A 26,668-nucleotide genomic window follows, 5' to 3' on the forward strand; every position below is an offset into this window, starting at 1 on the left:
CACGTTGCCGCAGGGCCGGGGCGCGGCGCTGGGCCTGGCCCCCAGGGGCGGGCGCGCTCCCTCATTGGCTCTCTCGCCGCTCCGCCCTCCGCTCGCGCCCGGCGCGGCGGGGCCGTCACGTGACCCGGCGGGCCGCGCGGGAGGGGGGAAGAAGGGTCCCGGTGTCCGGCCGGCCCCGGGGATGCGGTGGCGGCTGCTGTGGCTGCTCAGCGCCGCCGCCGCCGGCTGCTGCTGGGCCCTCGCCGCGGGCAAGACGCTGCGGGGCGGCTTCGCCAGCGCCGCCGCCCGCCGGGAGCCGTGGCAGCCCGTGGCGCGCTTCCAGTTCCACGGTGGGTGCCCCGAGGGCAGGAGAGCGGGCCAGCGGCGGCTGTGCCGTCCTGGAACGGGGCCGTGCGGGAGGAAGGGGGCGGCTGTGAGGAGCCGTTGGGGCGCGGGGGGCACCGGCGGCGGCCGGAGGGGCCGCGGTGGGGGGGAGAGCGGGGTCAGCCCTGCAGCCCTCCGTCCTTCCCTACTTTTCCTTCCCTCTTGTCCTCCTTCTCTCTCCTCCTCTGCCCGGACGTGCAACAGGTCCGGTCCGCTGGCCGGGCAGCGCCGCAGCGGGTCGGGGATCCCGGCCAGCGGCAGGACGTGGCCGGGGCGCGGCGGGGCGGCGCGGGTGCAGCGGCAGCCAGCAGCCCCTCCTGCGCTGCGGGTCTCGGAGGGGAGCAAGCAGCGCTGTGCCTCCCTGCGCGTCCCGCAGCCCGTGCGGACACTCCCGGCCGGGTGTCCGGGAGAGCAGAGGCGCTCTCGCTGCGACACGCATCGCTCCTTCCCTCTTGGCACTCCCCCAAATGGCAGCGGTGCCTAACGTCGCTGTGCCCCGTCGCTGTGTGGTCTTGGTGACGCCGCGCATCAGGATGTAGAATTCTCACCTGGTTGTTCCCAATGGCTTTGCTTTCCCGTGTTAAGTACTCCTTGTTAGAAATAATTTCTGCCGGTTAGCCAGTAATTAGTTAGTAATAATTCCTGACTACTATCCTGCTGAAAGAGAGCCCTAGCAGTGGCCCGCTGTGCTTGCTAGAGAAGTTGTACTTTACAGAAGGAGATGTGTGTAACCGTGACGAGTGCCATGTCCAGGCAGGCTGTGCTGGTCAGCCTGCTTTTCCTATATGCTCAGCATTTCAGTAGCTTGGGCTATTTTTCTTTCCCATTGAGCTTCGTGGCAGAACAGTTCTGCAGATGCTTCAGAATCTAACGGGAAGCAGGAAAACGTGGCATAAGCAAAACAAAGTTGGAGCATGACCTTCCAGTACCGAATGAGGAATGATAGATAGGGTGGAGATAGCTTATGAAGTGACTTGAAAGCAGTTAATTAGCATTGTCCTAGAAGTTAACTGTACGAGTGCTCTAAATAGATCTGAAGGAAAAAACACTGTTTAAATCTGAGGAAAGACTGTCAAAATTGAAGATGAGCGGTGTAGGTGTTCAGATATAATTGTATAAATTGATGTTGCATATTTGCATAGAAATACTTCTCTTCCTGCATGAATCCCAACAACTATTTTGGGTCTTAGTGAAGCTTTCTTTAGAACCTTTTATTAATGTTTTAAAATCTTATCTAAACTGTAGTTCATATAACATTTTACTGACTTTTCTTCTTCACTAAATTATACCTTTTAATTTAGGATACTCCTAGGCTAAAGAAGTCTATTCCAATATATGAAAGAAATTATGAAAACAAGTTTGAGGGTTGTGGAATTACTCAGGCACGATAAATTTTGTCAAATGAACTAGTTCTAAAAGGACTAAAATATTTCTGTGTGTTAAGATGCAGCCTATAGTGTCAGGACAAGGGGGAATGGTTTCAGACTGAAAAAAAAGTAGGTTTAGATTAGATATTAGGAAAAAATATTTACAGTGAGGGTGGTGAGGTGCTGGAACAGGTTGCCTAGAGATGTTGCGGATGCCCCATCCCTGGAAGTTTTTAAAGATAGGCTGGATGGGGCTTTGTGCAACCTGGTCTAGTGGAAAGTATCTCTGTCCACAGCAGGGGGGTTGGAAGCTAAGTAGTCTTTCAAGTCCCTTCCAACCCTCCAGGCAATCTGCCATTCTCTGATTCTTCAGGTAGACTGACACGTTAGAGAACACTTTTGAAATTTGATTTTCTTTGCATCAATCTGACATCAGTCTTTCATTTATAATTAAGTATTTTAGCTCTAATCCTTCCATAACATGAAAGTCCATTCACATAAGTTCTTCTGGTGTTAAACTTAACAGCTACCCTGTAATGCTCATAGTGATGCCACAGAGATCATAAACTACTAGACTTTGGTCAAGTTATTGAGACTATTGAGGCATTGTCTTTAACTTGAAAACAATAAAATTTGGGGTGCGAGGGAGGACGGGAAAAAACATTTTCTGGAAGTCTGTTTTAAGAGAGAGGGGGTAGGGAAGGCTGTTTGTAGTAGATAAGGTTAATGACACTTATGCTATAGTTAAGGTTTGTTTAAGTACCATCATAGACAATTGTACATTCACTGGTTTCTTAATGAGAGACATAGAAATTGTTTCTGAAAGACCATAAATACTTCTAGCAGGAAGTAGGGGTAAACAATTAAGGATAGTATGAAGGTGTATTGCAGCTACTTAGAAGAAAAACCTGTGCCACACTGTTTGCTTGTAACAGACATCAAGACAGAATAGTTGATTTTGTTTTTTAAATATTAAGGTGACCATGCTGTTCTGTGTGTCAGAATCAAGAACGTAGCAGTAGCTGTGGCAAAAGCAGCTAGACTTCACCTCTTTCAAGCACAGGAATGGCAGAAGCTGGAGAGCAATGTCCAAGATCACAGCTGTACAGAGAAGTTCTCTAAAGCTCAGCTGACAAGTGAGTTACTGGGTTTTTTTCTATTTACAGCATTACTGTGCATTTAGAACTCTGTTAAGTTATCTACGTGTTTAGAATATTCATTTCAGTGAATTTGGTCTTTGCATCAACTAGGACTTCCGTCTTCTACAATTAAAAATACTACAAGGAAATAAAATTTTTTTCTTTGTATCGCTTCAGAAGATTTTGTTTGCGAGTTATTATTTAATGTGCTGCTGGAAAATGAAATCCATGACAAACAATGGCTTTAGTGGAAACAGCCAAATTTTATGACCAGTTCAGTTCATGCTTTCACATGTTCACAACTCAGAAAGGGTGCATACTTGGCTGAAGTTTTCATTTAGTCATTCAGTACAGAGAATTTTTTTTAGCATTGCTTGGAAATCTTTCTTTTTGTTTGTTTATTTTAATCTCAAATTTTCCATAAAATATATTATCTTGGGTTTGAGAAAGAATTTACAAAGAATACCCTTGTACTAAGAAACTGAAGAACTAAAGAATCTGAATGTTAGGGACAGTCAGATGTTTGACTTGTTTGAGTTGTGACTTGTTTGAGTTTGAATTGTGACTTTCATTGCAGTGGAATGAAAAACAAACTAGAGGCAAAGTGATGGAACCTGCTGCAGTTGCCTCTAAACTTCTGAAGCAAATGCTTGTAAGGTGGGAGTGTGTAGCCCAAGTACAAAGTAAAAGGGTAATTTTGTACCTGTAAACCTACTCTTTCACTACCTCATGATAAGTCTTTATTCCCTGCAAAAATTAATCTGCATCATGCTACCTTACTTTATAACTTTCCTCTATTATAACTTAATGCTATTTCACCCCTTACTTTTATAAGTTGATATTTGTTACTGAATCTCACATTCAGCTGTTTTTAATGTTTGAGCTAAGAGTTATACCAGTATAGAATATGTAGATTGTCTTTCTGTCTCTTGTTTACAAAGGAATGTTTCTCACTTGTCAGGAGGTTCCCATTCTCCAGTTCCATAGAAATGGCATTTTTCAAAGTGGAGAAAACAGAACTAAAATTATATTTTCATGATAACACAAATCTGTCATGCTTCAATGTATATAACATGTTAGAAAATTATTAATACAGTATTAACGATGAGCTAATCAAGATAAAGCTGAACTTGAGTATCCATCTAAATATGAAAGAACTGTAAAACACTGAAGCACTGAGTTATGTAACTAGAAGACAAACAGACTGAAGTAATAATTTTTGCACCATTTGTTTATCATAATGGTACTTAAAGCATAAATTTTCCTCTAAGAAGTAAAATTAGTGTTAGACGCTTCATTCAAATGTATTTAGAGGAGAAGCTGTAGTCACTTAAAATACATTTCCTTTGTGCAGTCAGAATCCCAAGAGTAACAGACTGATTGTGTAGCATTTGTCATAATGAAACCTTACACAGATGTCACTTGTAAGGATGTGGTTTCCTTGTACTTCATCAGACAAAAGTGCTGCTGGAATAACTGGCAGTTGGTCTGTTGTTCCTGACCTGTCCCAGCAGTGTACTCACTGTTTTCTCCTCCATTAGGAGTTGTATGACCACAGGGTGAGTTGGATTTCTTTGCTTGGGCAAAATCAGTTGCTTCTCTACCTCTGAGTCAGCTTACAGATTTGAGAGGGAACTGATTAAACTCATTCCGTGTGATCCCTTACTCTTGGTGCAGATAGCACAGTGTCAGAACCAGCTGAGAGGTAACATGGGGAGTAAAGCCACTCCTATGAGCCACAGTTTGCCTTTCATTTGGATTAAGCACCATATGCAGTGCTCATTTGTGTGTCGTCCAAATCTGTACCTCATGACAGTTGCTGCAAGGACACATACACTAAAATTCTTCCTGGATTCTAATGTTGCTCGGTTCATACCTTAAGAGAACAGAAAATAACTTATTGTAGTTGAAAACACGTTTACTGGAATTACATTGAAGTTTTTCGCAGGTAGGCTTCAAGTTAAAAACTTGTTCTAAATTTTGTCTACAAAATATTTAGGGAAAATGAGGTTGTATGTTTGCAGCTCTTATTTAGTAGGGCCTTTCACAAAAAAAAAAAAAAAAAAAAAAAACCAACATGTTTTGTGGATTTTTTATGAAATTTTTCTTTGTCCTTAGCCATTGTCATCTTTATCTATTAAGGTGAATTATTCTGCTATTTCTCCTGCAGCAAAATGATTGAGCTGATGAGCACTCAAGTTCAGTAGCTAATGTGACAGTGCTTTCATTTCTTGCAGTTTCAGCCAAACATAGTGAGCCACAGGTTTCATTTGCATCAAGAGTTGGTTTTGAAGAGACTGTGCTTGGTTAACTGTTGTTTTTAGGCAAAAATAGTGGTAAGATAGCAAGATGAAACATGAGTATCTTATGTAGTCATTTTTAAATGTAATCTGATTTGAAATATGTGGTTTGATTACACAATGGTTTCAGATCTCAACTGTCAATTGAAATGCAGTATCTTACAGTTTGGAGAAGATCGTGTGAAATAATACTGATTTGCACCTTTAAAGCATGCATGGTGTTGTTTACTGAGCTCACATGCAGCTGTTCCTGTTTGGTGCTCTAAATCTCTTCGAAAGCAAAGTCAAATAAATTTCACAAAGGTATTTTTCATGATGCAAAAGTACCTGGTGGGTAGTACAGAACAGCTAATCCTGTCCATACAGAACTAGAGGATGGAAATGTGCTAAGCAAAGGACATAGTTTGCACTTTCTGGCTTCTACAAGTAGAGAGCCCTCCCAGGAGAGCTGAAAGGTGGGTGCAGTGTACTCCCTCACCGACTTGAAACAAAAGCTGAAGTTGGAGGTCTGGTCTCTGGTGTTATGGATAGTTTTCAAAACTCAGTATGTTTTCTACTGTGTGTCGTTTATAACCTGTATATGATGCTGTGGATTTAAGTTTTATGTTCATTCAAAGATGTGTTTTCTGAAACGAAACTAATAAAGTATTTACTCCTATTTTTGGGTTTTTTTTTTGCTTTCTTCCAAAGTGACTGTGAACCACACAGAGCAAAATCTGACAGTGTCCCAGATTCCTTATCCGGAAACATGGTATGTGTTTTATGTAGACAAGTTTACCTGCGAAGAGAATTATTCTGAATCCGAGGATATTCAGTTTGAAATGATCTTACTAAACCCAGATGCAGAAGGGAATCCATTAGATCACTTTAGCGCAGGGGAATCTGGTAAGATTTTTTTTCTTAAAATTAGATTTGTAAGTGAAGGGTCTGATTACTCAAATCAGTACTTACTGTGCTTGGAAGAGTATGGGGAATGGATAGCAGAGCCTTTTGTATTTCATATTCTGTTTTCATACAAAGAGTAAACTTGAGTTCATTTTCTGTCATCACAGAAAAATCCTTTCCTTTCCCTAGACTGACTTTCCAAAACTTGCCTAACTAGAGCTGTCAGTGCACAAGGAAAGTCACTGTTAAAATCTTTGCTGATAGTTATTTTGACCATGTTGAAATTGTAATCTTCCACTTGAATGTAAACTTTATACCTGATTTTAATTAATTAGTGAAATTCCTTAAATGTGTGAAACTTCATTCTGTGCAACAAGAATACATAAAATATTTTGCCAGTACAATTTCAGTTCAGTTCAGTTTAGATCTTTGTAAGTGTCTTAGTCACAGGCTGTAGATGAGGTTTGTCGTAAAAAAAAAATGCTACTGATTTTATTATCATTAAGAAATGTAATTTTAAATCTTTAAACATCCAAAGAAAAACTCAAGACAGCAGCTAAAGAAATGCCTACATAAAATTGCATGCTTTGGGCAATCCAGCCTAATGTATTCTTGGTTGCAGTGAGTAGCATCACTGCTCTGGGAGGCTTCATCAGCATGTCACTCACCTGGGTCTGTTGTGAGGAGAGGCTCTGTAGGCTTAGTCTGCCTTCCTGTACAGAGTGAACCTGAATGTACCAAGCATGAGCCTAATGGCTGTGCTCGGAATCAAATGCCCTGCTGTCACTCATGACCTCAGGAGAATATAGAGGGAAGAAAGGCAGCTCCATTTTTGAAAGGAAGAAAATATTCACTGGAATATATAGTAGAATCTGCAAGAAAGTAGCACATTAATAATCTGGATTTCAAGGCTCATAATCAGACTTAACCTCTCTCTAACTTCTTAAGTTCTATAAACTTGCTAATTTTTATTTGGTGAATTTGGCCTTCAGAAGTGAATTCTAGGTTAATTTACTACTCTCAAAGAGGAGTAATAGCTAAAGGAGTAATTTCTAAATCAAGGGGCAAAGCAGCTGCATGGCATCATGTGGCCCACTAAAGTGATGTAGAGACCTCCTACAGAGGCCCCTCAGCTCTGTATTAATTTTGTAGGAAGACTGAGCACTGGGAAGCAGAAATCTGAACAGCTTATGTGCTGAGTAAGGAGGTGTGTCAATGTGCTGGATGTATGTATTTACATCTAACAAGTAGGAAGCAAGGTGAGCTGTACATGCCATGTCTTTCAGAGTTGCAGAAGAACACCTCTGTTAATTCAGAATTAAAACCTGCATTGTTGCCATGAATCCTGAAGCTACATGCGCTGGTCTACTTTCAAAGAGCTGAGAAGCATTTCATCTCTCTGTCTTTTTCTCTTGTTTAATTTAATTTAATGCATCTCTGGGAAATAATCTTTGCCAATTTTTCATAGAAACTTAGAATGAGAGGGTATGAGAGAGAAGATCCAGCTTCATTTCTTGATTATTCCATGCAGGCAACTAGAAATTACATAGTTGCAGAAGGTTTTATTTAGGTCTTCCTTCACTTGAGTTACTTTAGGCTGTGGCCTGGCACAGGACATCTCAAAAATTAAATTAATAATAAGGAAAGTGTGGGAAAGAACTTGGGGCTGTCACTTTGTGATTAAGATGTTTGCCTTCAGAGATGAGGGGGCCTGACTTCTGATTCCTGGCAAATAACCTTTTTTTATATGGTAAGGTCTTCTACATAAGACATTGTATCAGTGGAATCCAGGATTTCTACAGGCAGCTGAACAGGTAGCATTTTGAAGAGCTTTGAAGTAATATATTGTATGTAGTATTTTATTTTGTCTGTCAGCTAGGTTCCTTGAAAGTCAGGAAACTTAGAGGAGCTAGGTTGAAAATTGTATTTTTTTATAGTGGGTTTTCAGTGCAGCTTTCTCCTAACCCCTTTTGGTCTCAAACCAATAATCTACACTCATTCTATGGTTGGAAGGAGCGTTCTATCATAAATGCTTAGTGTTTGTTAAAAGCTAGTTGATTTTCCTGAAGAGTTTTCCAAGGATTCTCACTCCTCATGGTGAGAAATAACTTTTACTTACCCACTGAAGTTGGCAAAGACTGTGTATCTTCTGAAGCAGAAAGAAAGATTTGATCTATACCACATACTTTTGTCATTAATAAATCATGCTCCTGTATTGGTGTACAAGAGAAGCAGAGTGGCCTGGAATTTTTAATCCTCTTAAGTACCTTATGCTCTTTTTCTCCCATTTTCCTGTGTGTATGTTGAAAATGCTTAATTTCAGTCACACAAGCTATAGTGCTAGCTACTATTCAGAACTCATCCAGTTCTAATGTTTTTCAGCTCAGATACTGAAATGTGTATACTTGCTCTTCCCAGTCTCTGGGTGGAGCTGGCTGGGAGCTTTTACCAGAGTTATTTTACTGCTGGAGAAAAAGCTTTTTTAGAATCTGATTCTATGGGCACCACTAAATTTCAAGGAAGGTTGGAGAATGAAAACAATTTTTCTGTGAGAAGTGTTTGCTTACCTGTTTTTCCTTATTTCTCACTGGCTTTGACCCTTTGGGAGCTCCCAATTGGGTTGCAAAGCTTACTGACTATAGAAAAGATTTCCAGGTCTTAAGGGAAGTATTCTACCAGACTACTGCCAGACTGAAAATTAGAGGACTTCTGTTTTATAAATAATATAAAAAAATTTGGGTAATTTTTTTAGACAAGTGCAAAAAATGCATGCTAAGAAGGAATTACTGTTTTCTGTGCTACTTTTCTTTATCTCTAAGTTTTAAGACTTGATCAGCTAGGCTTCTTAAGCTGCTTTATGTGGAGGAAGGGTGACACCCAGTGGTTAAAAAGATTCAATAGAAGTCTGGGGTTTCTCTCACCTCAGATTGTGCCTTTACAGAATCAAGCAAACAAGCAAAAAGAGCTAAAAATGAGTGCTTTAATAAATATATTACTTACTGATCAAATGAGCTACAATTGTTTTGTGTGTATCAAGAAACTGTCACTTTATTCTAGTCTGCTGCAAACCTCTCTGCTCAGAAAAGGTATTGTTGATTAAAAACACTTCTTCAGATCAAATAATAATCAATTATTTGATAAAATTCACTGATTTTCTTGGATAAAAATGACTAGGATTTAGACCTTTTATGTGTACTAACACTTTTGGGCAACAGTTGTTAAGTATTTCCCAGTGATTGTATTAAAAAAAAATACACACTTTTTTTTAAGTTATTTGCTCCTAGCAGCAATCTTTCTTTGTAAAACTAAGCTGTATTTCTCTTTTTTTTCCCCCACAGGATTACATGAATTCTTTTTCCTGCTTGTCCTAGCATACTTCATAACTGCATGCATATATGCACAATCCCTGTGGGAAACAATTAGGAAGCGTGGACCTATGCATGGTGTATTAAAGGTGTTGACAATTGCATTACTGTTGCAGGCTGGTTCAGCATTTGCCAACTATCTGCATTTCTCAAGGTACCTTTGCTCCTTTTCTGCTTTCAGTCTTTAGCCTTGAAGAGCAATGTGTTGTAAAGATCTGTACATGATTTGCCTGGGCGGGATTGTGGCAAAATATAGGACTGACTTTTGAACTGCATCATTACTTAAATGTACTTGTGAGAGAGAACACCCATTTAAGACACACCCACTTAAAAATACAATCTTTTTCTTCTTGTTTCAGTTATTCTAGAGATGGGATAGGAGCTCCTTTTATGGGAAGTCTGGCAGAATGTGAGTCTGTCCCCTGTTTCTTAAAATATTCCTAGCCATGAATCTGTGTAATACATTAGCAAATGCTCTTGCTGGACTATAGTATGATATTGGATCACATAATTTGATTTTTAATATAAAATACTAAAAATTGCTCCTCCAGAAAAAAAATGTTTTATGTGTTTACAATAACTGTATTTGAAGTTACACAGTCTGATATTGTTTAGGATTTTTCAGAGGATTTTTTTTGTCTCTAGATTCCTTGCTTCAAATACTTAAAGACATGAATATCACCTGAACAGGTTTTTCAATACATTGAAGAATTTTGTGGAGTTAGATCTAGAAAGCCAAGCTTTTTAGGAAACTTAATCATGTTTTATAGAATTTGTCGTTACACTGACAAATTTAACAATTATTAAATGGAAAAGTATTTTACAGCACAAATGTTATGATTAGCATGATGCAAAAAAATATTCATGTGAAGGTTTGATGCTAACAAAGATTTTTCTCCACTCTGTATAGATATTCCAAGTTCTCACTGGAACTAAATTCCTGTAGCATACCTTTCCAAAATGCACTAACTTGATATTTTTCCATTCTCCGTTCTCTATTGTTGTTGGGTAGTTTGGGTTGTTTGTTTTTTTTTTTTTTCCAGCAGTTCACCTTTGAAGAATTAAGGGATTCATTCCGAGCAAATACATTTCCTTTTGCCTGGCTTGAAGCACCCCAAGAAAGTAGTACCGCTGTAGTGTGATAGTGTTGGGGAGTAACAGCCTATACAGAGAAATATTTCCCTTTGTAGAGTTCATTTAGAAGGCTGCAGTTGGAATTATCAGCCTCTTGATGGCACCTGGCACCACAATAATTGCCTCTTTCTTGTTTTAACCATTTGAGCTGGCAGCTCCCTGCAGACACTCCAGCAACTGTGTAATTAAACATTCCTTCTCATCTCATGAAATGAAATAAAATGGAGAATATGGAGGTAGTCATAACTCCACCCCAGTGTTAACTATCCAGCCAGAACTTCAGAGAGAATGGATTCTTGTTAGGTTTTTTTTTTTTGTATATGTGTTGTAGTCAAAAAGCCCACTTTTATTTATGTAAGATTATAATGAATATTATTTTTGAATCAGTAGCTGAATTTCTTAAATTCAGCTAGGAAAGTTTTTACTTTCTTACTGTCTCTGAAGTTGGTGGTTTCCAAAACAGAAAGTGAGCAGAAGTAATAGAAATGTGGCAATTACAGTTCTGAAGAATGGCTGATGTCAAGTAGTATAGTTTGAAGGGGAAAGATGATACCATTTTTCCTATATGGCAGCAGAAATCTGAGTTAAAAATAAATGTAAAAATTTCTATTAATTGTAGTGTGGCCAGAATATTGTTCTAAAAACCTGTTCAGATACCATCTCAAGCAATTGTTCTTGTCCTAGTATGACGTAGTCTTTACTACATAGAAAGAGCTGATCCTTAGTCTAATTAACCACCTAACCCAATCACACAAATAGTGCTGGCACTCAGAAGCATTGCAAATGCTGTCCTTTTAACTTTTGGTAAAAATAAAATGTGAATAGTCAAAGATCATTTTTGTATCTGTTGAATAGTCAAAAAAGATGAATTGTGATGAAATCAGACAATTGGTATCAGCTCAGTAACATGACTTTACACTGACCTTGAATATTGTGAAATAATTGTAATCTTTAAAATTGTTCTTGCCCTTTTTCCTTCTAGCAGAATGTATAGGATGTCAAAGATTAAAGCTGGTTGTGGATTTTTCTTACATGAATTTACGTGGGAATCCACTTGAGTTGTTACCACACTGAAGCAGAGCAGTGGCTATATCCATTGTATGATGGAGAGATGATGTCTGGCTATACCTTATAGGGCAGCTTATCTTAAGAAATGACAGAAAAGAAAATGCTCCCTAGAACACACAGAATTATACAGTAATTTTTCTAGTTTAGATTTGTGACACTAGTTTGGCATGCCTTTGGTTCATGTAACAATTACTTTTCTAGTGAGTACTGTTTCTCAATAAGATAGCATTACACAATAACTCCATGATCATTTTTTTGCCCCAAATCAGTGCTGGTTGATTTTATTAAAGAATTACCCATTTTGTATTTACTAAAAGCTCTTGACAGATCTTAAACAGCAAAGGTGTCTTAATACATTAAGAAGCATTTAAGCATGTAAACTCTGAGTATACCAAGCATATCCCAGGAATTACATTCTGAAGTCTGATTTATACTCTTTATTTTGCTATTATTGCTGGATGGCAGGGAGATATTGTACATGATCTTCTTTTGACACACTTCTCTTGTATCCGTACTAATTTCTGTACAGTGGCAACATTTCCTATGCCAATATTTTTAGTAAATGTGGTATTTATCTTTTTTTAATACAGTCCAGTTGTGTAAAAATAGAGCTTTGATTTTTTTTTTTATGACACAAATATTATTCTTGTATCTGATAGTGTAAGTGAAAATTACAAATAAGGAACAAATTTAATTGAACTAAAATATTAATGAAGCAAAAAAGAAAGCATTGCTGTGTGTAGTGCCCAATCTCTAGTTTCTGAACCAAAATTACAATATACATAGTGTGAGAATCTATTTTTCTTTTACATATCTGCTATGCCAGTACAATGAGTCAGATCCCAGCACCAACTTTCAAATTGTTCATTAAGTCAAAAACTTACCAGGTCTAAAGCTAACAATCACCCAGAAAGAAATCTTCAGGTTTTTCTACTGTCAGCAGTGCTGCAACAAGCCTACAAATAAAGGCTTTAATATATCCTAGCTTAAAGTTTTCTTTATTCTGATGCAGCTTCAAACACAAGTTTGAGACACTGATTAAGAATGTAACTTTATGGAGTATGTGTTAATTGTTCCCAAACAGAGGTAAAAATGGACATAGCAAAATGAGGCAAAGGTACTTTGCATTTAATAAAATGAAATACAGACAAGTTGTTGATCTAAATGAAGTTTGTGTTAGGTTATTCATTATATTTTCCCCTTTAAGTATCTCAGAGTGGAATTTGTCCTAAATATTTGTTCTTTCTTCTGGAAGCTACTACATCCTCAAGACAAAGTGCAATTAATTCAAAGTACAATGTAACTATCTGATTTTTGAACAAAAGTTCTTCAGAGCGAAGGAAGGAGTTAATTTCATCATGTTGCATATTTGCACAATGATTAACATACATATGATTTCAGTTCTTTAGCATTTATAAGTCTATTTATGCAGATGGACTCCTGAGCCCAGACTACTCTGACACAAGAGTGGGATTTGGAAAGACATGGCACTGTGCCCATGTTCTTGCAGATCTGCAGCATAACTGCAGGAAAGCTGATAGTGATCTGTTTGGTCTCTGAAAACTCCACAGAATAGCCATATTTTGTGGCAAAGTAACCTCATCTAATCTAACTCATCAAAATTAAAAGGTGATACAGAGTCATAAGCATCCATCGTTCATTTGCAGGTTTATAGAACGTTTCTCTTCGATATAGGAAAAACCCCAAAACTTTATTTTTGTTTTAATTTTATCCTTTTTTGTTTGTTTGTTTTCAATAGTGTGTGACATAATCTCACAGATACAAATGCTGTACTTATTGTTGAGTCTGTGTATGGGTTGGACAATAGGCAGAATGAAGAAATCTCATGGCAGACCTCTTCAGTGGGATTCCAGTCCAGCGTCTACTGGCATTGCTGTAGTAGTTGTTGTTACACAGGTTTGTATTTCATATTCATTCTTACACTGAGCTATACAGCTGCTTTTAAGTATGACAGAACTGTGAACCAAATAATTTCAATATTTTAATTTTATGAGGGAGGGAGTATCAAGACTGGAAAAAAGCCCACAGCATAATGTGCACCCAGTATGTCTAATAGGTAACACCACCTTCTCTTTATTTAAGTAATTTAAGATGTAGCTCCACAGTATGTTTTTGTCTAGCCTAATACCACTTAAGAAGTTCCCACAGTTTCCCAAACTCCTGATTGTGCCAATTGTTTGTAGCATTATACTGTGAACCAGATTACTGGAACAACCTAGACTGGAAAAAAAAAGTAAAAAAATTTCTTTACTCCGTCATTTTATTGATCTGATTTGTAATGTGGTCCTATAAATAGTTGTAATCAGTACAGCTGAGGCATTGTGAACTACATTATGCAGGTTGACAACCAGCAGCATGGGAGGAAGGACAAGAAAAGCTGCTGTGACAAAGTCTTTGTCATGAAAACACGGAAATCATCAGTGCCCTCCTTTTGGAAGCACTCAAATAGAACGTCTAATGGTCCTTTCAATCAATATAAGGAAGGGAATTCTTGAAAGGTTCATGTGCAGGATTGGTCTTGCAAATATACAAATGGTCTGACACATAATTTCATTCAAATATTTTCCATTAGTATAAATTAGAAAGTTAAGTAAACCAGTAACTTAAAAGTAAATTGTAATGGAAATCATTCAACCCTGGTGGTACCTTTTGTAAACAAATTTTTTTAAATCACATCATAAAGACGAGAATCTGAAAACCATTGAGAAAGAGAAGAGCAGGGAGAAACTGGAGACAGTAATGAAGAGATTATACTGAAGATTTTTGTGCCATTTAAGTAGTATCTGTAATTAGTGCTGCTTCTTAACTAAATAAGTGGACTTCTAGAACATTAAGAATAGCTGGGAGCTGACGTTTCTTGCTAATTAAGAATATAAACCAAAGGCTGTTAAGGTCAATGGGACTGTTGAAATTTAAAGATGGGTGTCAAAGTAAGGTGGAATGAACCTATCCAGCACCAGAAATTTTACATGCTGGTAGTAAAGAAGACTTCTAAAGTATTTAATTTCATTCATGCCTCTGCACTTGTGCATATGTATGGGTATGTTAGTACTCTGCCGCTTGAGACTGGAAACTTTTTCATTCTTGTTTCCTTTTACTATACATAGAAAAGACATTCAGTATAATCAGCTTGATCTTGTTTTGGTTGTTACTTGTGGTAAAAGTGGGGCAGGCATCATACATGTGAGCTGCTTCCCTGAAGACTGGTGCATTAGACATCTTTTGGCTCTTGGAGCAGCACTGGAGCTGCATTAGCGCACAGTTGTCTATCTTTTCACCAGTAAGGCATAGCTGTACCACATCTCCTTCTGATACCGTTGGGAGTGTCAGGTTTGGCAGGAGTCTTGTAGGAGCACAGTGTGAATATTGGAATATGTTTGCCTAAGTGGTTTTGCACCTCCATATCAGTGTCTACTGTCTCCAGCAAAATTTCCCCTCACACCAAGAGTATCCCTTCTGGACAGGATATTTTCCTTCTCATGGTTCAGTACATACAAAATACACCTTCTGTCAGATTTGTTCTGCTAATTACAGAGTGCAGCTGTTGCTCAAGGAAAACAGGGAAACAGGATTTAGACAGTTTTCACTGGTCTGTCTAGATTGACATGGATGTTTGACCTGCTATAAACACTCAATGGGCCCTTTTAATGGCTAAAATGTAGAATAACCTTCTTCCTGTTCTGATCTTTCCCAGAGATTCTTATAGGAGAACCAGCTTCCTCTTATGCCAGAGATTGGACTAACTTCATGTGGGTAATCAGAGATGTTCTGAGGACTTGCTGTGAAGGCTGCTGGAAACTATGTGCATTAACTTAATGCAGCAGATAGAGATTGCACCGTGTTAGTTTTACTGACATTCTCCCATACCTGTCCTCATCTTCAGGGAAGTCAAGAAAGTGGACAGCTTGAGAAAACATATTATTCTTCAACTCAAATGCAATTTTGACTAGCAAGCTATCTGAGCCTGTTTGCCTACTACTAGTTCAAATTGCTCAGCAGATTTTCTGGGGGTTTTCTCCTCTTGATACTGATGCTATGGATTTTTTCTTATTGTTCTTTCAGAAGCACTAGAAATTTCCTGGGCTATGTTTATGGGCTGCCTTCAGTGTTGGGTGGACACAGCCTCCTAGTCAGCAAATGTCTTGTGGTCTTTGCAGCTGCAAAGAGGTAACATCTCCAAGGAGGGACAAGTCTGCATTTAGCATCTCCTTTTGCCTTAACTTGTTCTTTATTTCAGCCACAGACCAAAAGATTCCCAGGCTGCTGTGCATTCACTAAAAATTCTGCTTTCTGCTGCTGAGACACAAACCTTGTAAAGAACTTTATTGATGGCAGGCCCTTCCCATCACATAGACTCAAGCAGTTTCAACTTTCAAGGCTGACCAGACTGTAGGCAATGATTCTGGAAAGATAACTGATTGCTCTGAACCTGATCAAAATGGCACAGAATCTTACTGCATTAGACATCACCTTACACAAGCGTTCTTAGGTGTGCTCAGAATGAACTCTGCCTCTGACCTTAGATCTATTTTTTGCTGCACTGCATTGCGTGACATCAGATAACTCAGTACTAGATATAGTTGGAAACAGCTAGTTTGCCTTGCTGCTCCTTCTAATTTCCCTTTTGCTTCCCCCTTCCCCTTGCCTCTCAGGGGTGATCTGTCCCATGAGAACCTGTCTTTGCTGGAGATTGATACGTTATCTTGGCTTGCCATAAAGTCAGTGTTGGCATTGTGAAGGGAAGGAGGAGTTCTACTATAATTGTTATGACATAAAGGAAGAGCGTCTGGTTCTTGTTCATATGGATATGGAGGTTCTGCTTGTATATCTGGAACGTCAGGATGATATCCGTGGCCACCATTCCTCTAGTATTTGAAGAGGAAGGCCAGTACTGGACAGTGGTTGGTGTCCCCTGTGAGCTAAGATAGGTCAGGATTATATACAGGTAAAGTCAGGCATTTTGAACAGTGTATGATGTAAACAAGGAGATGGTAATTCTGTTTCATCTTACGAAGAAGCAGTGACTTTAATGTTGGGCATAGCATAGTGTGAGTCAGCTCTTTAGCTTCCTCTCTCATCCAGTTCTTTTGTTTACAGCCTAAGCACAGTTGTTCTTCTGGATAACAATTAGAATGGTCCCCCCGATTTCTTCTCAGAGCTCAATCATAATTCTGCTCACTGCCAACAAAAGATGTCTTTGATGTCTACTTCAGCAGGTTGATGTCTAGTGTTTTTACATTTGTTCCTGATATTGCAGCTAAGTGAGCTGATACTTGCCTTTCTGTGGTCAAGGTAAGGGATCTTAGGGTTCCTTGACCTTGATTTCTCAAATTTTATTTATATTTTTTATATTTCACAACTAAAGAGATTTTAAGTTCAACATCATGCTTGTCTATGAAGATTTTTCTTCATTGAAAACAGATCGTCTAATCTGTTTTTACCTAGAAACACTTGGTAGCATAGTTTTCTATAGGATCCTGCTTTTCCCAGGTGAGTGAGAACAGCCCCAGCTCATAGAAAGGGCAATGATACGTTTTCTTTGTCCAAGTTTACACTGTGTCGCACCAAGAGAGTTCCATCTCTGCCTCTAACACTCTGCCTTCTGCTTATTTTGGAATAACTAATGAAGCTGAAGGAAACTGGACTTCTGTGATCTCACATTCCTGTCACCATACACAGCCTTTGATCAACTGATGTTGTGTTGTTTACACTCTTTAAAGGGCTGGTCCAGAACACACTCTGCTGTCAGACACTATTATCCTATGAGGATTTGGGCTTTGTTCTCATGATCCCTTTACTCCAGCTCTTTGTCATCTTCCCATGAAAGTGGCTTTTTTCTTTGGTGTAGACTAAGGAAAATGCACATGAGCTCTGGTTTTTAAGGTAAGCTAGGTTCCATAAAGTGATATTTTCTTCTTAGAGCAGTATCACAGTTCTGTTTCCATCAGCCTATATGGCTTCCCCCCAGATGCTTGAGTCAGGAAGATTCTATAATAAGTTCAGAGAGCCTTTTATTTTCTCAAGCAGAATATGTACAGTCCAGGGAAGTTAAATATTTTGGCTGTTCCCAAATGTAAATATCAAAAGGGAAAATGCTCACAAAACTGCAGTGATTCTGTAACTGGTAGAACCGTTGTTCATTGTTTGAGCATGTTCTAACTGGACTGAAATAACTCCTGTGACAGGAATTCATCAATTTCATGCCAAAACTAGTGCTGTAGACACAGCATTACCAAACACTCTCCTGTATCTCAGGGATTCTGGAGCAGTTTAGTCTTACTTCAGTCTTACTCTTTGACAGAATTCTCAGTCAAGTAACTTGATCATTTGAAGATGTTTGCTTGAAATCACTCTTTTTCTGAGCATTATGGTGAGAACATTCAAAGCCTGTTGGTCAGATTGTGTCCTAGTAGTCAGTGATGTTGAAAACACCCATGCTTTACATCTGTCCTTCTCCCATCTCTTCCATTTTCCATCCAGGTGGTTGAGGAGTGACTGAAGTGAGAGCAGCTGTGAAATGACAGGGCTGTGTCCCCCTTAGGTAAGGGAGGGGGAAAGCAAGAGAGTACTCTGAGGGTATTCTAAGCACAAATTATTGTAATACTCAACTGATGAGACTCAAGGCCACCCACCTTTGGAAGGCACGGGTGGATTACACATTTTTTAAAAAGTTAATATTAGGAACCCTTTGTCTTTATGTAGTGAGAAAGCCTTTGAATATGTTCAGAAAGGAATTTGACTAATTTATATTTCTAAATTGAGCCATACAATGTCTGCTTCAGAAGACTTTTAGAGCTGCTTCACTCATCAGATTTGCCTGCCTTTCTTTAAAAAACCTGCTTTATTAGGCACCTGAAGCCTCAGTTCAAGTTAGATATGTGCAGTAGGTGGACCGGATTCCAGTGTATATTCAAGTTCTAAAATGCCATTCAGCTGCTACATGATGCTCTGAGAGTCTAAACTTTGTGTATTCTAATTTATAATGTTAGCGTTCCCAGTCCTGAAAAGTGTTCTTCAGCAAGACACATTTTTTATGCAACTGGTTGGCACCTTCTTCACAGCTAAGATTCAGAAACTAGGTGCTTGTTAGTGTGTTTTTCATTGGAGAATATCAATATTGTTTCTCACAGTGCTCCCAGAAAATTGGGTTCCACAGCAGATGGATACAATGCTGGGAGTTAAGAAGGGGGTTGCTATCTTTTATGTAGTTATCTGTTGGCTAGGGTGCTTGGCCAGATGTTGGAATGGCATTTGGAGCCTGTGACACTCCCTTTCCTAGACCCTAGGAGGTTTCTGAGCCAGGTGTTTGCAGAGTCAGGCTCGCTCACAGTTTCTGACCTAGCTGATGCTGAATTCTTTTCTCCACAATGGCACAGCTTCAATAGAAGGGGTGGAGAGTGGCCCACCCAAGAACACCTTATAGCCTGGCAGTTGCAGCACTCTCCAAGGAGGTGGGAGATGTGAATTGGATATCCTTTAGGCAAAGAAGGGAATTGTGGGAGATCCAAGTTCAACCTGGGTGAATGCTTGAGCCTTAAGGCTATTGTATAAAAGGGGCAGCAGCACCACCCTCTTACTTCCCCATCTTTGAAAAGAAAAGTGAATCCTGTTAGGATTTTGAAAGAAAAGGCGTAGTCGCCTGCCTTTGAAACAAGCTTTACAGGTTGTGGATAACAAGTGAAAGGAGACACCTCCCTGTAGCTCTGTGAAATCATTTCAGTGGTCTTCCTGCAGAGTAGGACGAGTGTACAAGTGATTATTTCACTTTTTTTTCTGAGGTGCTACATTCCTTCTATCCAAATTAGAGGAAACTTTAACTTGTCAAGCTTTCTAAAAGTTACAGAATCCAAGAAGTGAGACTGTTCCTGTCAGTTGCAGTTGGAGTACTAGGTCACAGCAAAAAGCATTTCAGACTAGGGTTTGTTGGGTTTTTTTGCTTAGCGTGGCAGTCCCTAACCAGTAGAGTGGAGCACTAGCAGATAACTTAATCTGTGATGGGAGGGTTAGTTGAGAGTTAATGTAACCTGGTTTACTCTAAGTGCACTTTGCTGTTGTTGTTTTTCAGAGCTTTTTGTTAATTTGGGAGCAGTTTGAAGACACAAATCACCACAGCTACCATTCTCACCATGGCTTGGCGAGCGGGCTGCTCATTGGCCTCAGAGTCTGCCTAGCTCTGTCCCTGGCTGCTGGGCTGTACCAGATTATCGCAGTGGAGAGAAGCACACTGAAAAGGGAGTTCTACATCACCTTTGCCAAAGTATGGGTTACATCAAGCAAACTGATCCCTTCATCTGTAAATATAATCGTGGCATGCAGTTGACTGACGTGCTAAACTCTTTCCCTCCATAAGAAAGTTAAAGTGTCTGATTTGATTACATTGCACCCTGTCATCATACTCTGAAGTAGGCATTTTAATTTGACAAGGAGTATAGAGCTTTTTAAAACAGAAATCCCGCCTTTCATTGTGTGGTTTTCGTTATGTTGATTGAAAATTAAACAATGGGTTCATAAAATAGACAGAAATGTAAATGTAGTTCCTGTAACTGTCATCTCTTTCTTCTAAGCTGGCATGTAGTCATTTTACAACTTACACTCATCTTCTTTTTTAGGCCTGCATTCTCTGGTTTCTGTGCCACCCATGTCTTGCAACCATTGCTGTAATATTCAGAGAATATCAAAGAGAAAAGGTATGTACAGGGAAGATAAAAGAGATGAAATTTGAATAGTAGTTGTTCTTCATGTTTAATGTTTGTTAGCAAACTCATGCTCTTAGGCTGTTAATCCTATGACCCCAAAGCAACTTGAAAAGTCTTAGTCACACAGCTCTCATTGATGCTAATGTGAGTCATATTTTACAAAGGCATACAGGGCTCGAATCATCTAAGGGTAATCATTTCTAGGTTAAGGGAGGGAGAGGGGGAGATTGTTAAGTCAAAGGAAAATGTGGAGGGGGTGTTTTGTGTTTTATTGTTTGCTTGTTTGCTTTTAATTAAAAACACCTTGGAGATTCTTTTAGCAAAGGGAGTAGAAAGATAAATCAGTGGATTTTTTTTGTTGTTTGCTTTTGTTGTTTCCTTTAAAAGCTTTATGTGGCTAAATAGGTCAGGGAACCTGTAGCTGAACTGTATTCTTTAGATCAAGAAGTCTGTCCAAATATGTTGTTTGGTTTGTAAGCTCTAAACAGTTAAAAACAAAGGTGGACTCGCTGAGTTTCTCTGTTACTTAAATGTATTGGGAACTGGAGAACTCTGTGTGTGCAGCCTGCCATGTTCAGATGAGTGCACCACTATTCTCAGGTGATTGACTACCTCATTCCAGCATAGGATTTGCTTCTTTTCTTTATGCTTATAACCATCTGTGCATTTGTATGCAAATATATTCAGAAAATGAGCTTTTATTTGTGTAGAGGATATGTAAGGGAAAGAAAAAGATTTTATTAAATATAAATAATAAATTAAATCCTGTGTTTGATTTACAAAAAAAAAAAAAAAGGAAATCTAGGCAGAAGAAAATTGATTTCTCTAGAGTTACTAATGAAGAGACTTTTTGTTTCACTTGATGAAAACATCCTCAGGGCAGGAGGACAGTCTCCAGAGGTATCAGTAAAGTAGTATTTTTGCGGTATTTTGAGCTTACTAAAGGAAGACTACAATTGCTCTGCTCTTGCATTTGAGCGACTTTAACCATTATGTGCAGCTGCAGCTCCTACACTGTGATAATTCAGCTGTGTTTGCTTCTTCAAATGCACCTCAATAAAATAAAATGCACAAACAATAAATACCATACTTATTTAAGAAAAACATGCATTTTAAAGGATTGCCTGCACATAAACTGAAGATTTTTGCTTTCTCAGAAACAAGTTACACCTTTAGGCATTTGATAAATATAGCCTTATACAGCTTTTGCAGATGAAGAGACTTGAACTGAAAGAGATCTGGCTTAGTGAGATTGATAAATCACTATCCTCAGCTCCGTGATTGTGCTAGTGCAAAGTGTTTCCAAGCTTTCTTCCCAACCCCCCAACTCTGTTTGTTGTAAGAATAGAATATCTAAACATCACCTCTACTTGTGAAACTGCATGGGTGGTGAATTGCAAGTCTGAAATTCCCCAGAACAGAGACTGCCAGAAGGGTTATGTGACTTGCCCAGGGCTATCCACTGATTTAAAAACATCCAGGTGCGAGAGTCTGATTCCTGGACTTAAAATGCATGTTCAAATCTTTTGTAACTGCAGTTGTGTTAAACGGTTTAAAGTTAAACCTCAAGCACTCATGCTGATAGAAATTTATTTGTGGCTTGTTTAGTGAGAGAGTTTTTTTCACTTACTATTTCTTTCTCTCTCTTTTTTTGTCTCTAGATTATTACCATAGGTGTTATCCTCTGTCAGTGCATCTCCATGGTTATCCTCTACAGACTTTTTCTATCTCATAGTCTATATTGGGAAGTATCTTCACTGTCATCAGTGACATTGCCACTAACAATATCCTCTGGACATAAAAATCGACATCACTTCTGAGATGTTTAGGAAGAATACATTACGTAATAAATGTGCAATAATGACTTGAATATACAGGTATTTTTGTCACAACTGTATGGTACATTGGTTTCACTGGAAAACTGAGTGATAATATCAAAGCACTTCACAGACCTTTGGTCTGACAAGATTCCTAGATTAATGTGCTGGAAATATTGTAGAGTGTAAAAATCCACCATTTGAAGAGTTCTATAGATACTCTTAGAAGTGGTGCTGAGCTGTATCACGGAAGAGTACAATGAATCTTTTCTCTCCCATTCACGGACACCAAAAATGCCATTACTTTGTGTCAGTACTAGGTTTGAAGGTCTTATAAAATGGAGTTCCTAAAACATCTACATGCTCAAACAAGTTTAAAATAGGCCAGTTGTGAAATTGGTGTGATGCATAACGATGAGTAAAAGGGTTTTTTTTATTTTCATGCTTTAGAGAAAATGCATTTTATGTATCAGTGTAAAAGATGGGGAAAGAAAGGAGGGAGAATCATCTAGAAAACATATGTAAAATGTTCACATCTGACTGCAAGAAACTGTCCTTTATCATGGGTGTAAAAGAAAAGCCTTTTTTTGCATCTGATATTCATACTGGTTAACATCCTAATGTCTTCCTTTAAAAAAAAAAAAAAGTAAATGTAACTAAAAATTTCATCCAGTAATCAAGGTCTGAACAGTTTTTGAGGCTTGGAATACGTAGCAACATAAAGGTAATTAAAACAGCAGCCTTGCATCTTTTAAAGGAGAAAAAAAAGGCAAAGAAAATGGAATGGGTGATGTGGTACTAGAATTTTAATCCTGATATAATTCATTTCTGTTACATTGAGGATTCAATCATAATTAAGCCATATACACAGATTAAATTAACAGAAGCATTTCAAATAAATGTTGGTTTCAGTCATCAACTACCCATGAATTCCTGCCCAAGGATACTTAATCAGGATTAAATTTTCTATGAATAATTGAAAAACAAAATACTCACTGGATTTGTTATAATCCATGTTGGCACTGGGTTCTAAGTAGTTGCCATCTTCCATCCATTGTAATAAAGCCATTCTACTTTGTGATGCCCTAGCATCCAGAAAGCCAGTGTAAATATATACTTTATTGAAGTGCCTATTTATAGAGTATGATTAAATCATGCTGACACGTTTTTCCTTTCATAATAAGAACATACCTATTGCCATTGTGAGTGAAATTTTTCATTTTGGATTTAGCTTAGTTTAAACTTCATACATGTGTGTTTCTTCACAAAATGGGTTTTATTTTCTAGTAAATCAGTGTTTGCTTCTTCTTAACAGTGTGTATTTGATTATGTCTCTGTGAAAATGTGAAGACACTGGTTCTAGCTTTAAAATAGCCCTAAGTTTTCCCTTTATCTTTGCCTCAGTTGTGAGCATAGTTGAAACATAAGTCTATTCCATTTTAGTTTAGAGGCAAAACTAGATATTTGCCTTTGACTAAGGCAAAATGGCAACATGACAAAGTTGCTCATTAAATCATCTCCTTTCTTATTGTTTGTAATTCAGATCAAGAATGGCAGGTTGAGGCTGGAAAAGATGAGATATTATGATTTCACACCATCTTTAGAATGATTAAAAGATTAATTATTACATTCCTCTGATAACCACACAAAAATATTATTGGTTAAAACTTCAGTCTTTATTTCCTTGCTTATCTCTGTACTTTTCATCTTCTCAAGAAAAAAGCATCCTGGTTTTGATAAGTCTCCAATAATGTAGTAAAAGAGTTCTATCTGTCCTCATGTATAAGACTTCAAATTCACACATAAAATAGAATTTTCTGATAGACACAAGTATTGCTTTACAGTTTATGATCCATCACGATAAAAGTTTTAATCTATGCAAAAAAACCTCTATGTGACTTTCAGAAGAGGCACTTCATTTGTTTTGTTCTCTAGAAGTACTGTCTTACTTCCTCTAGTTCTTCTGACTTGACTTGGTCAGTATTATGATACCATTTACCTTATTTTCACTTTATAGATGCACGCCACAACAAATCATGGTTTGTTAATGTAAGCATGAAACAGAAGGTGTTGTCTTTTGCATCTTTCCCACATTGCTCCATGAGTTAACAGGTAACATTAGTTTCCTAGTTTGGCATTGGATCCAGTTACTTGAAAATAAATTTCAATTTTGCTATTAATGTACTGTAGCAATGAAGTATCACTTTCTCATGGGGAGTGATAGAAAGGGTCTCTTAGCAGATGCCTGGGTCTCTTAGCAGATAAGCATTGCTCACCAGTTTGGTATTATTAAATAATGAATGCATGCTGTAGGAGTATGTCACTATGACTGCAGTAATATTCAGTTAATTTGGTGCAGAATATCTTGGGGAGGTGGGAAATCTTCAAGTATGACTAATGGACAAAGCTTCATACTTAACCTGTACTCTGTGTTGTAACTTAGTGCCTCTGATCATGCCTGAGGAGTGGTTCAAGTATGTAAAAGTCCTCTAACTTACATCTCCTGGGAGAACAGCTGATAACACCTTGCCTTTTTCATGCTTATCCACACTGTTACCTATTCTGTCTATTTGATTTCATAACTTCATCTTGAAAAAATAGCTTTCAGCCTTCTTCCAGTTGTCCTCAGTCTGTGCATCCCAACTTGAAAACCATACTTCTAAAATGTACTGTCACCCAAAAAAAAAAAAAAAAACTCATTTTCTGTCACACACTGAGGCTTTTGTGTGCATCAAGGAGTGCTATGCCCTACATCAAGACTGCATTAGGTGACAGCAGTGGACAGAAGCACTCCTCCAGTGCCCCCATAGCCCCGGTGTGTACGAGGTGTGGGTTTGTGCCTGCTGAAAGCTGCCGCGCACCTGGGGGATATTTGGGGAGAACTTCAGCAGTTCCAGGCTCCCTATGCCTCACCTCTGCCAGGGGCTGGAGCAGGGTCCCCCTGAAGGCAGCACTGCCCCTGCTGACCATGGTGAGCAGCACTGTTGAGGTCAGAGGACAACATCTCACCTGAGAGTTTCTGTGCATTGTCCAGTTCTGTTTTAAATAAAGTTGGGGTTACCGTGTCTGCTCATTCTATTGCCTGTGTGTTTCAGTGCTTGCACAATAGGAGTGTGTATTGACAAGACTGCAAACTGAAGTTGGTTGTGCTCTGAAGAAATCCACGTCTCTGTGTGAGAGGGCATCACTTGGCCAGCCATCACCGTTTCTGCAGATGCTAGTTTGTGTCAGCTGTGATTTACTGGTTGGGAGGGAGGATCTCAGTACAGTAGACAAAAGGGTGAGATCACCAACTCGATCTGCAAGACCCCCCACAAACTCTGAGGAGCGATCATCCTGCATTGCTCCTCGCTAGCAGTGTGGAGGCTGGAGCAGTTCTGGGGCTCATCGCAAGGCTCCTCAGCTATTCACTCCCCTTCCATGTAGACTATGTTTATTGTATATTTATTTAAAGTGCTTCAGGTAGGAAAATGAATATTTACAATTAAATATATGTAAATGGAAGTGGAAAGACTTGATTGGAAAAATACCAAGTTTCTAATACATATTACAATACTAAGACCTCCCACACAAGATAAACGTTTATAGCCAGATCTAAATGAATATTTCTTTCTGGTTCCTGTGCCAGTGGAAAACCATGGAAGTATCAAGATCTTTTTGTTTGCATCTCAGTCCTCTACAGAACTGGAAGAATACTTTATTTGATTTGGTTTTAGTTTATTCCATGCAATGTCCTGCCTCTAAGTGATAGAATAAATTTATGGGCCTGGCCAACGCCGATGTTAGGCTGTACTTTTTAACTCTTTGTGTGATTATGCAATGTATAAAGAGCAGGTTCTCCTTGCAGATGTCAAACATGAAAAGAGAAACTATTGAGCTGGTTTTCAAAGGATCCTTCTTTCTACCTGCACTGATCTGACCAGGCTGTGGTTTTCCAGTGAACGCTAAGTTCCGATTGCAGTTTTCCTTAAACCATTATTTTCTGCAAATCTATTTCCTGCCTTGTGAATTCTCTCTCCCACTGTGTTCTCTCTGCCCTCCCCTCTCCCCCTCTCTCATACATATGATTTTGAGTGTAATGGGTGTCATTTCTCTATCTCTCCATCTGTTCCCACGATCAGCACTCACAGTCCAGCCCCTGCTTTGCATGTAGTGTGTGTGTATTCTCTTCATCCCTGGCCTGCTTTGATTTCGCACTTTTCCTGTCTCTCCTTTGCCCTCTGTGCCATCTTTCTAGTCTTCATAGCCATCAGAGACCTGAGGGTGTGGTTTGACATTGCAGCTAATTTGGGCTGTTAGCTGTCAAAAATAGTGGCCCTGTTCCCCTGGCTGCACACTGTTCTCACTTCCCTTGAACTGACACTGGCTATCACCTTGCCGTTTGAGTGAGGAGTCGAGGAGTTAAACTGGTAAAAAATTCAGCCTTTAGCAGCAGCCAAAGAAAAAACAATTTCATTCTCAGTGGTTTTAGTTCAGCAAACTTTGTTGAGTGCTGGTGACACTGCTAGAGATG

General features: G+C 39.0%; 1 protein-coding gene across 2 annotated transcripts; it reads left to right on the forward strand.

Moving 5' to 3' along the window:
- The first annotated feature begins 85 nt into the window (after positions 1 to 85).
- Positions 86 to 25,231, forward strand: GPR180 (G protein-coupled receptor 180). Of its 2 annotated transcripts, XR_005256862.1 has the most exons (10): positions 86 to 329; positions 2,708 to 2,866; positions 5,860 to 6,054; positions 9,393 to 9,573; positions 9,779 to 9,828; positions 13,381 to 13,538; positions 19,708 to 19,899; positions 20,252 to 20,329; positions 22,000 to 22,215; positions 24,173 to 25,231. XR_005256862.1 is itself a non-coding variant. In XM_038136230.1 (9 exons), exons 1-9 carry the CDS (start codon positions 182 to 184, stop codon positions 22,156 to 22,158), a joined length of 1,320 nt encoding a protein of 439 aa, XP_037992158.1. In that variant the 5' UTR covers positions 86 to 181; the 3' UTR covers positions 22,159 to 22,772. The 2 variants fall into 2 exon arrangements, 1 of the variants encoding a protein (XP_037992158.1); XM_038136230.1 differs by lacking the exon at positions 24,173 to 25,231 and having other exon boundaries at positions 22,000 to 22,772.
- Positions 25,232 to 26,668: the final 1,437 nt, after the last annotated feature.

This window comes from Motacilla alba, chromosome 1 (assembly GCF_015832195.1).
Source record: "Motacilla alba alba isolate MOTALB_02 chromosome 1, Motacilla_alba_V1.0_pri, whole genome shotgun sequence".
Classification (NCBI taxonomy): domain Eukaryota; kingdom Metazoa; phylum Chordata; class Aves; order Passeriformes; family Motacillidae; genus Motacilla; species Motacilla alba.

Bases quoted from the DNA above. Each gene is read 5' to 3' on its own strand.
- GPR180 (XM_038136230.1), top strand. From the start codon at position 182: ATGCGGTGGCGGCTGCTGTGGCTGCTCAGCGCCGCCGCCGCCGGCTGC. The intron at 6,055-9,392 runs GTAAGATTTTTT...TTTCCCCCACAG, and splicing joins CTTTAGCGCAGGGGAATCTG to GATTACATGAATTCTTTTTC. The intron at 9,574-9,778 runs GTACCTTTGCTC...TTCTTGTTTCAG, and splicing joins AACTATCTGCATTTCTCAAG to TTATTCTAGAGATGGGATAG.